Source organism: Lonchura striata, chromosome 18 (assembly GCF_050655825.1).
Source record: "Lonchura striata isolate lonStrDom1 chromosome 18, ASM5065582v1, whole genome shotgun sequence".
NCBI lineage: Eukaryota > Metazoa > Chordata > Aves > Passeriformes > Estrildidae > Lonchura > Lonchura striata.
Genome location: NC_140720.1, coordinates 2236854 through 2247353, shown reverse-complemented (window position 1 = coordinate 2247353; position 10500 = coordinate 2236854). Strand labels below are relative to the sequence as shown.

General features: G+C 59.5%; 1 protein-coding gene across 6 annotated transcripts in view; it reads right to left on the bottom strand.

Annotated features, from left to right (window-relative positions):
* Nucleotides 1–10500, bottom strand: part of BAIAP2 (BAR/IMD domain containing adaptor protein 2) — a 38899-nt gene that overhangs the window by 3173 nt on the left and 25226 nt on the right. Inside the window, exons 7-14 of one of the 6 annotated variants that reach the window (XM_021534101.3) lie at nt 8913–9065; nt 7224–7451; nt 6370–6571; nt 5741–5942; nt 5581–5649; nt 5229–5391; nt 4931–5029; nt 3546–3580 (exon numbers count right to left, since the gene is read on the bottom strand). In XM_021534101.3, coding sequence (XP_021389776.1) covers nt 3546–3580; nt 4931–5029; nt 5229–5391; nt 5581–5649; nt 5741–5942; nt 6370–6571; nt 7224–7451; nt 8913–9065 — 1151 coding nt within the window. Of the gene's footprint in view, nt 1–1248; nt 1297–1898; nt 3096–3545; nt 3581–4930; nt 5030–5228; nt 5392–5580; nt 5650–5740; nt 5943–6369; nt 6572–7223; nt 7452–8912; nt 9066–10500 lie in introns of those variants that run through there. The other 5 variants (XM_085556604.1, XM_021534105.3, XM_021534107.3 and 2 more) reach the window with 5 other exon arrangements.

Sequence of the window (10500 nt, the reverse complement as noted above, 5' to 3'; positions counted from 1 at the left end):
CATCATCACCTGGCCAGGACAGGGTGCAAGGACTGCCTAGGCACTGGGACCATCCTTACCCCTTCTCCAGCAGGTCCCTTCTTGTCCTCTCCCAGCAGAGTTAATTCTTGGGAGGTTTGGGCAGCTCTGGGAGTCCCCCTGGCTGCCTGGGGAGCCATCAAACACCCCCTGTCCTCCCTGCAGCCTCCGTCTCGTCTGCCCACTGCTCCCAGCCCCCCAGGAGCCACACAATCCTTCTGTCCCCACTGGGAGCAATGGCCACAGGCCCCCACACCAGGCCCCACAGCTGGGCCTCTGGCTGGTCACCCACTGTGGGGGCACAGCCCTGCTAGCCCCTGACGTGGGTTCAGGTAAAGTGCTGTGGTTACCATGTGCACCTGCACCGAGCACCTTTGGGATGTCCCCAGAAGCTCTGGGATGTCCCCAGCCATCTCCCAGAGCACAAAGGAAGATGCTGAGTCCTGCACCCCTCTGGGACAGGGTCTCACTGTCAGCCTCAGGCCCCCTCTCTGCCATCCCTCACCTCTCCACATTCACTTTTTCTTTCCTTAAAAGATAAATTACTTTTGCTTAAAAATAGGGTAATTAATTTCACACCTAATTAATGCAGCTGCTTAGATCCCTTTCCCTCCCAAGATGCCAAAATAGATTCTCAGGACTGGAGGGAGAGGAAAAGTTGCTTTGATGAGTCACCCGGGGCTCATTTAACTCTTTCTGTACTGACAGAGAAGAGCCACTGGGATGGAGCCTGCAGCTCCAGGGAAAGCAGCTCATGGATCAAAGAGAAATGGGGAAGGGGCTCTCCAGGCTCTGCAGTGCCAGCGAGGAGGGTCTTGACTCCTGGGGAGGCTCCTGCATCCCGTCCCTGGGGCCAGGACCAGGAGGCTCCTGGGACGAGTCTACAACAAAAAAAAGCTGCTCAAAAAACTTGCCGTTAGTGCGGAGGCGCCCCGCGCCGCTGGACAGGGCTGGGGCCAGCGGCCACCTACAACCAAAGGGCCGGTTAGGGGCAGCGGGCAGCAGCAGCTCAGCACCCCAGCAAGCGCAGCCGCGGCGGGGCGAGCAGCAGAGGCAGCCGGGGAGCCCCGCAGCTCCCGCCAGCGGGACGGGGACGAGCGGTGACGGAGGGAGGGGACGCGCTCGGCGGTGCAGCGGGAAGCAGAGCGGTGGCACCGTCCCCGCGCAGCCCCGCGGCCTCACCCGCTGCCCAGCGCACCCAGGGCTCGGCCCCGCGACACCGTCACTTACTAACTACGGGCAGGGGCACCTCAAAACCTGGCCACTTCAACATCGGGGCTGCAAGGGAAACAGAAGGCAGGTTGGAGGACGCCGGGACGCTCGATGGGAACAGAAGGTCGTGGTTAAGGAGAGACTTAAAGCCAAGAGCCGGCCGGTGGCCACCTGGCCCAGGAGCTGGCTGGCCACCCTGCACGCAGTGCCGGCGGGCAGAGGAAACAGGAGGAAAAAGAAGAAAAAGGAGGAAAAGTCATGTTTATCGAGTTGCTGGTGCTGTGAGGAGGGGAAGGAAGGGCACGGCCAGCCGGGAGCTGTGGGAGTGCAGCGTGGCCGGGCACGGCGGGGGCTGCGGAAGGGAGGGGGCGGCTTCCTTCCCCCCATGCCGGCCATCGCCGCTTTCCCACCGCTGGGAAAGCGCAGCCGGAGCCTTGGCATGCGGGAGCAGGAGCAGCATCACCCCCTCAGATGCTCATGGAGGGGGACCCAGCCCTAAAGCAGCTGTCGCTGCTCCCACTCAGCGAAGCTGTTTAGTGCTGCGCACAGGCAGCGTCCCCAGGGATGGAGCGGGGAACAAAAACACGGCCTGGGAATGCGCGGTGGGCGATGCAGGCGGTGAGGGCAGCACGCAGGCACGGCAGCCGAAAAAGACACCGAGGCCCAGCTCAATGCAATAAATAAAACTTTTATTCAAACAATAACTCAGTACAGGGCACAATTCTCTCTGGCTTTTAAAAAAAGGTTTTTCAGCACTTTACAATCTCCACACAGGCTTTGCTAGGCTGGGTTTGTGGTTTGTTTTTTTTTTTTCCCCCCTCTACATTCAGCCATTCATCGTGAAATATCCTGGGTTAAAAATCCTTAGCAAAATTCGGACATCGATGCAGGAGGGGCTCAGAACAGTGTGCCCGTAGGCGAGGAGATAACCCAAAAACTGGTCGGGGGTGGGGGTCTATTGCCAGCAATGTCCCAGTAAACAGGCAATGTCAGAGGTCTTAAAAATCACATCAGAAAAAAGCGTGAACAGCTTTGCAGTGGAGACGGCCACGGGCACTGGGAGGGCTATGGCCAGGCTAGTGCGGGAGCGGGACCCCCAGTGCGGGGTGGGAGCCCCCTGGGCGCTGCCTCGCTCAAGCCTGGTTTGGGCATGCGAGCAGTCCTCCGAGCCCCAGCCCTAACGTGAGGTAACAATACCTTGCTACAAAAAATATATATATATATTTATAAAACAACCAGGAGTAACCCTTCTGGAGGGGTTCCCACGGCCGGCGGGACCCCAGGCCAGAAGCAGCCCTTTCCCCGGGGCGGGAGCTCTGTGCCATCCGCTTCTCCCAAAGCCACCGCAGCGGGATGGAAGCGGATCGGGCCGAGGGGGAGGCGCGGGGACGCTGCCCTCCCTCCAGGAATGGCATCCCGGGCGCGGGCATCCCGGATGCTCAGTAACAGTACGGACACCAGAGGCCATGCATATGTGATCCAGTCTGGGAGTTTGGTCCAGGCTCGTGCGGGGCGGCCGGCGCGGCCCCTGGGGGGGACAGGGCACTGCTAACATCACACGGGAGGACAAACACCGGGTCCCACTAAGTGACAACTGCACCTGGGCTGCGAGCACAGACCTGGCAGCAGTTTCTGCTCCAAAAAGGCTTCAGAAACAAGGGCACTGTGAACACCAGGGAGGGGTGAGAAGCACCATGGTTTCCTTGAAGATCACAAGAGTTTCAAATCCAAAAGAAGTAGAGAAAAGAGAAACGAAAGGGAAGGAAAAAAAAGGGGGGGAAAGAAGCAGAAAGCTCTTCCAAGCAGCAAGGGGCCGCTGCGAGCCCAGGTGTCCTCACACCGTTGATACCAAACTGCCACTGCCGCTGCGGAACAAAGCACAGAGATGCCAGAGTGGCCGCGGGGCAGCACCGAGCCGGGAGCGAGCCCGGCTCCCCCCGCGGCACCACCACGGACGGGCGGCGAGCTCCACCCAGCCACAGGCTTGGCTCAGCCCAGGCGCAATACGGGGCAGCTCCGAGGCGGAGGGCATGGAGGAAAACCCCGGAGCGTGGGCTCTCCATGGCTTCCCTATCCAGGCGTGAGCCTGGAGGAGGTCAGGAGACGCGATTCTCTGGAGGAGCACGAGCTTGGGGACACCACGCAGAACCTGGGACCTGCCCTCCCTGGGTCTCCTCCCTCGCAGAGATGTGACCTGGCCCCACCCCAGCCGGTGCCAGTCCCCGAGGAGCCCACTCAGGGACACAGCCCCACGGCTTCACCCACAGCCAACACCACCAGTTCGCAGGGAATGCGACGGGAAGGTGACATCTTACCTGTTGACGGACCTCGTCCCGTAGTCATCGAGACCCTGTGGAGAAGAGGGAAGGAAGCACAGTGAGGGACGTGTGGGCTGTGCCTGCTCAGGTGCCATCGCAGGATCACATGAACAAACCAAAGTGCATCAGGACCCAGGGCCAAGAGCTGATGCATTTGGAGAGGAAAGGAAGATATGGAGATGATTGGAGTGGGATTCAGACAGCAGGGACTGAAGTTCCACCACTCCCTGTAGGATTTATCTGGCCAGACATGGAAAAGCGACTGGTGGGAGAGCCCTGCTCTGCTCTGCCCAGCCCCTCTGAGGAACAAAACTCTGGCTGCTGCTGAGATGCTGAGACTGTTGGAAAAGGGCTGCACGACGGAGAGACACCAGTGAAATGTTCTGTGGAAAGAGGGGTTGCCTGTATTCACTCCCACCAGAAACCCACAGGGTTTTGGACCATTTTCTCCTTTAGCCGGTGCTGAGCAGGCTTTGCAGGGAGGGACTGAGGGGGCAGGCGGGGACCAAGCCCGGAGAACATCCCTCAGGGACATCCCTCCTTGAGCAAGGGCCTGCCTGCCCTAGGATACAACTGGAGCAACTCTACTCTCCATGACAAACACGGAGAAAACTCCATGAAAGTGGGGGAGTCTCTGGCCTTTGAGGTGGCCATGCACCAGCCACCAAAGACCCACATTCCCACCTTCCCAGGAATGCTCCCAGTCTCAAAATACCAACCCCAGCAGCAAATCCTGCTGGGAAACCCCAGCAAAACAGCAAGAAGTGGGGCTGTGCTTCCACCTCACTCCCTGCAGAGAGGACCAGATCCCAGCTGACGTGCCCTGTGGAAGGGTCGGTGCTGATTGCCCTTCCTTCTCCCTCCTCGTCCTCTCCCCATCTGCCACAGCACATGATGCCAGCATAGTTCATCCCACTGTGCTCACTGTGGTGGGAGAGCTCCCCTACACCAACAGATCCTGGGTTAGGCTGATCCCATCTGCTGTGCATCCTCCCTGGCTTGCTATCCAAGAAGCCTTGGGCTTGCTTTGGACACTCTGGAATCCTGTCCAGGATCTGTCCCAGTGTCCCCATGGGACTATCACCGGCTTGAAGTGGCACATGCCAGAGAAAACACTTCCAGCTGCCTGTGAGCAGCCTGTTTCTGGTGGGAGACTCCCATGGAGTCGGCAAATGTTGTCCTTTGGGGGTTTACGGGGCCATTTTGTGCCACTGCTCCCCACGCCTTGCCCGTTCCTCCCCATCCATGGGCTCCCTGCATCCCTTCACCCCAGCAGAGGTGCTCAGCAGGAGCAGGCTCCAGGCAAGGCACGTGGATCACCAGGCACAAAACAGCCAAATTTCCATAAATCCCAAAGGAAACATTGCAAGCGTCGGACTTACAGCTGTCGACCTAGTGTAAGGCTTGTAGTGAGCGGAGGGTGCTTGGCAGAGGCCACTGGAATAGTCTTTAATTGCACACCCATAGGGCATTAGGTAGTCCTAAAACAACGAACAGAGGTTGGAGAGCTGCCCTTGGCACCCCCACGCATCCGCAGCATGCCGGGAACGCTCCTGCTCATCCCATCCCAGTGGGACAGGGAGCTGCAGAGCCCCGGCCAGCGCAGCAGGGACTGTGCCCAGGGATCTGCTCCAGCATCCCTCAGTGCTCCAACGCCCCCCTGGAGTGGGAGAAGCTCACCTGGGAGAAGGCGGGCACGGCCACGCTGTACGGCCGCTGCTTGAAGGTGTTGCCGCCCTGTGCCGGGAAGGCCTGGGAGGCCATGCCATAGTCTGGCGGCGGGATGGAGATGTCGTCCTTGTCCAGCAGGTTGCCAGTGCTGCTGCTCTTCCCTTGCTGCAGGCTGGGGGGCCCAGAGCAGAGGCGTCAGCTCCCTGCGGAGACCCCCAGGCCACCCATCCACTCACGGCAAAAGCCACCCAGAGCCAGCAACCACCCCGCTGGGCTGTTATTCCTAACGAGAATTCCAAAGGAATTCCTAATTCCCACCCCAAGGACACAGACTCCCGGACACCCCACACAGTGCTCCTACCTGGTGTGGACCCGCTCGCTGCCATCATTGTCAAGGACCCGTGTGTAGGAGAAAGGAAACCAGCCCCTCCTGAAAGGCAAAGGTGGGGATGAAGCCAAACCCAGGTTTGTCCACGGAGGGTCCAGACGAGGCTGCTCCCAAGGACACGCAGCACACTCACATTTTGGTTTTCTCGCTCTCTCCGTAGTGCCAGCCGTCCCGGGCCTCAGGCACCAGCAGTGTGATGAGGTCCCCCTCCTTGAAGCTCAGGAGGGTGCTGTTATCCCCGGCAGCGTGCGAGAAAATCGCCTGCACCCTCGTCCGGCCGTTCCTCTCTAGCCCGGCGGCCATGGAGCTGGAGCGTGGCAGTGTCTTGTTTTCAGCTGGGGGAACAGACACCAGTGGGTGCCCCAAATCCTTCACCCCAAGGCACAGGACAGATCCCCACCCCTCCTTATTTCAGCCCAGGTTGTACTACAACCTTCAGTGTGACTCACACCTTCCCCCGCAACAAGCAGGATCAGGCTCTCGGCATCACCCACCAGCCACGGCAAAGGGAGCAGGTTCCCTGTGCCTGATTCCACAAGATTTTCCTCCTGAAAATCCTGTGAAACCCCAGGGCAGAGCCCAGCTCCAGCATTTCCTAACGCCCAGGTCAGGAGGCACAAGCAGCACTTGGCACTGAAGAGATGCTGTGGTCATTGTCCCCTCACCACCAGCACCCCAACACCCATCCCCACCCGGTTCCCTGGACATCTCCTGCGGGCAGAGCCGGCCCCAGGGCCCCCGGCAGCAGGGCCGGGGCCTCACCTGAGGCGTAGCTGTTTTTCGCTGGCACGTTTTTGCGAACTGGGAGTGTATTGGAGTAAGAATCACTCAGCTGCTTCTGAGGCTGGGGAGGAGATAAAGATTTGGGCTGTGCTGGCTTCATCTCAGACCAGTGGTTGTACCCGTCGCTGTCAGAGCCTGAGACTCCGTTCATCACTGGCATGGCCTCCTGCGCCGACATGCGCTACGAGAGAGGAGGGGAGGGGGACACCGAGTGGCTTCATTAGGGCATCCCCTGCAGCTCCAGGACCATCCCACTGCAGCTCCCCAGTGGGAAACAGCTCCAGGGAGAGAGGTAAATTGGAGCTCCGTCCTGCTGGGTTTAGTTCCCAGCCAAACCAAACTGCTCTGGGCAGAGCAGTGGGGTCACCTCTATGGTATCTTACTGCTCTGAGCTCTCCTGAACCTGACAATTCCCTGCTGAGCTCTGTGCTCAGCTCATGTCCCCACATCAGTGGGACACTCTCTTCTGAAGGGTCCTTCATCCCACAGGTCACTCCAGGCCTTTCTCCTGCCATTACTGGGATACCTGAGTTCAGTCCCACAGTTCAGGGACCAGCCTGGACAGTCCAGCTTGTGTGTTCCCCAAACAGTGCCTGGAAGCCCCTGCTCTGCCAGAGCTCAGTGACTCTGGTGGGATGGGGTGGGACAGGCTGCCTGTCCCCGGGTCAGGCTCCTCCCCACATCCAGGACGGCCCAGCACAGAGCTGCCCATCCCTGCCATCAGTGGCAGTCCATCCAAGGGCAACTTGCCGAGGACAGCGGTGGCACCGGCCTGGCCTCGTCCCTCCGGCTTTGCTCAGAAGGGCAGGACAGTTTCCACCAGAGATACTTACTCCTACAAAAGGTGCCAGCTCCGGGGGGACAGGGAGAGGTTTGGCACCAGGGATGGGATCAGAGATGATGAGGTTGGACTTGGATGTGGACAGAGGGCTGGGCATAATGGTGCCATTGCTGCTGGCAGCCATCTGCTGCATCAGCTGTATGGCGCGCTCCGGGATCTTGTTGGGGTCCGAGCAGGATTGCTGCCACAGCGGCAGCTTCTGCGTCAGCATCTCCTTCCCCTGCAAGAGCAAAACGAGGTGTGAGGGCACAGGGGTGCAGGTGGTCTGCCCCACTTCTGTGGGCAGCACCACACGGATCCAGGGCTGAGCTGGTCTGGGATTGATCAATGGCTCTGTGTATGGCACAGGCAAGGTAACACACAGGGACACCCCGCTTCCAGGCTCTGATGGCAGCAGAGCCAGGCAGGTATCACGAAAAATGGGAATGAGGGATGGAAAAGGTAATCCATCTCCCCAGTTTATTCCCAGATATCCTGTGTGCAGGGTCTCCAGGCTGTAGGGAGCTGGCAGGGAGCTGGGCCCCACGTGGAGCAGAAAAATAAAATCGGCCCAAAACCTTGACAGGGCGTAGCCTGTGCTCCAGGCTGTCCCCACATCCTGAGGGATGAGCTGCTTCCTTTGGGAAGCAGCCCCAATGACCTCCAGGGCCCTGTGCTGCATGCAAGCCCCACTGCTCCCTGCCTGCAGGACTGGTATTCACCTGTATTCACCTGCTACCATGCTCCAAGGGGGAAACAGATGGAGGCAAACTTATCCTAATTCACCCAGAATATATGAGCATCCCCTCGTGTGACTCACAGAGGGAAGATGTCCCAACCCCCTCGAGGTCACTCCCCAGTACAGCCAAGGGTGACCCTACGTTTCTGCTCTGCCTCATCTGGAGACAAAATGTCGTTCTACATATCAAAATCCCCCTTTAAATCCAGTTTCAAAGTCCCTGCATATTTCCCCAACACCAGCCAGCAGGTCCAGTCTCATGATCCTGTGGAGCATCCTGCAGGAGCCATGGGCAGCAGCAGGAAGGAGTATTTTAGCAGGATACACACCATGCTTTGGACAAGCTGCCAGCAAAGCCCCTCCTGCAAAATCTGCATGCTGCTACAGCAAGGTTTTGGTTTGTTCCTGCTGACCGCCAGCCCTGGGGGGTGTTTTTTCCCTCCTGCACTCCACTCACCAAGCCAAGTGTGGATCCATGCTGTGGATGTGCCAGGACAGAGCTGACTAATCCCAACTCCCTCTCCTGCTCCAGTGCCAAGCGTGGCAGTGACAGATGGCTGCTGTGAGCCACGGAGGTGGTGGGGAACAACCAGAACGGGAGCATGATGCTGCAGGAGCAGCACCAGCCTTAGTCTGGATGGATTCTGCTCCAGACTCATGCAGCTGCTGCAGCTTCCCAGGCAGGCAGGGGGCAGCTCCAGCCTTGGTCCAGGACATGGGGGCAGCCATGGGCGGAAGGGATGTGGAGTGCCATGGCCAAGAGGGATGTGGAGCAGCTGCTCCTACAGGGGCAGTTTCCCTGGAGTCACCTGCTGGTCCATCACCCCCTCGGTCCCTGAGCTGCAGGGTCTGCACCAGCTGTGGCTTTTGGGATATCAAGCTGTTCTACCAGATGCAGCTTGAGCTGGGAGCATCCACCCAGTGCCAGGGCAGCCAGGACTGGCTCTGGCAGGTCCCGCTCACCTTGGCATGGTAGGTGATGGCGCTCTTGGCCACCGCGCACTGTTTCTCTACCAGGAAGCAGAAGCGTCTCCTCTCTTCCGTCAGAGCTGTCTTGTAGCCGTCGGAGACGTAATTTTCCAGCTCCCCTTGCTTGTTGCTGATGGCTTCGATGTACTGGAACAGGGAGAGGAGCAGGGAGGGGGCTGCCGGCAGCGCTGCGGGGCAGGCGGTGCCGCGGCAGCCGCGGAGAGGGGCGGGCGGCGCGGGCGGGACCCCGGCACGGGACACACGCAGGGACACACACGTGTGCCTGCACAGCCCCCCAGCCCACCCTTACTCATCGGAGCCCCCCACGCAGAGGCGCTGACTCAGCCCGTGGGCTGCACGGGACGAGCTGTACCCAGCGGCCGCCCGCTCACCGCCCGGGCTCGGAGGCGCTGCCGGGGGCTGCCCCGCCAGCCCGGGACTGGCAGCGGCCCCCGCAGCTCCCGGCCCGCTCTGGCACTGCCCGGGCTGTGCCAAGTCCCTGCCTGCTGCCGAGGGATGGCACAGGGACCTTGCCACACACAGGGCCGGCAGCGCCTCTGAAGCTCCCGGCTTCAGTCTGTGTTTACCACAGGGGACACAGAGGTGGTGCCAGGGCAGTGCCACACACTGGTTCAGGATGCCCTGGCTGTTCCCTGGTGCCACACCCCGGACTGGCAGACACTGGCCCTGCCAGTGCCAGCAGCTGGAGGCTCCTCTTCTCCCGACGTGATGGGTGCCAGCACGGCTGTGCCAGGCTGGGCTCTGCCAGCACCACACAGGCTGGGCTGAGGGAACCCGGCTGCTTTGCCCTGTGTGATGGAAAGGTGGCACAGGGGACTCCAGGGACCAGAGGGACCACCAGCCTCCCTGAATACAGAACACACGAGGTGCCCCCAGCTCCCTGACTTGGCCACTTCCTCCTCCCTTCATCCCTTTGGATGCTCCCAGCTTCCATCTGCCATGTGGCACCAGGGGAGCAGCCACCGAGGCTCTGAGAGCAGCACCTCTTGCCCATCACTGTCCCACACTGTGACACCTCCTCGCCACCACCTCTTCCCTAGCACAGCAAGACCACAACACTGGAAAGGCACAACACCCCCAGCCCAGGCAGGGCTGGACCTGCTTCAGGCAGCCCAAGCTTCTCTGAGATGGGAATTAAACTGGAAATTCATGGCCCAAAGCAGCTTTGCTGCTTCTTCATGGTTATCAGTTATTTTTAGCATGCTACAATATTTATTAAGAGATACATAAAATGGAGCAAACCAACAAAAGCAGCAAGATTCAGTGACATTCCAGACTTCAAAGAGGAATTATTCTGGGGTTGGACCTGCTCCTGGCTCCTACCCTGCTCCGAGCACCCCCTGAGAGGAAAACCCAGTGCAGGGCTCGTGCTGTAGGCAGCAGGTTTTGGGTTTCCCCACACTGCACCAACCTGAGTGAAGGAAAGCGTGTCATTGAGAAATGGATTAAAAACCCAGTTTGCAAGCAACAACCCTATTTCAAAGAGAATTTTTTCCTCCAATATGAGAAAATCCAGGGCAAGCAACTATGGCCATAAGGAGAAATAAGCAAAGGGAGCTGA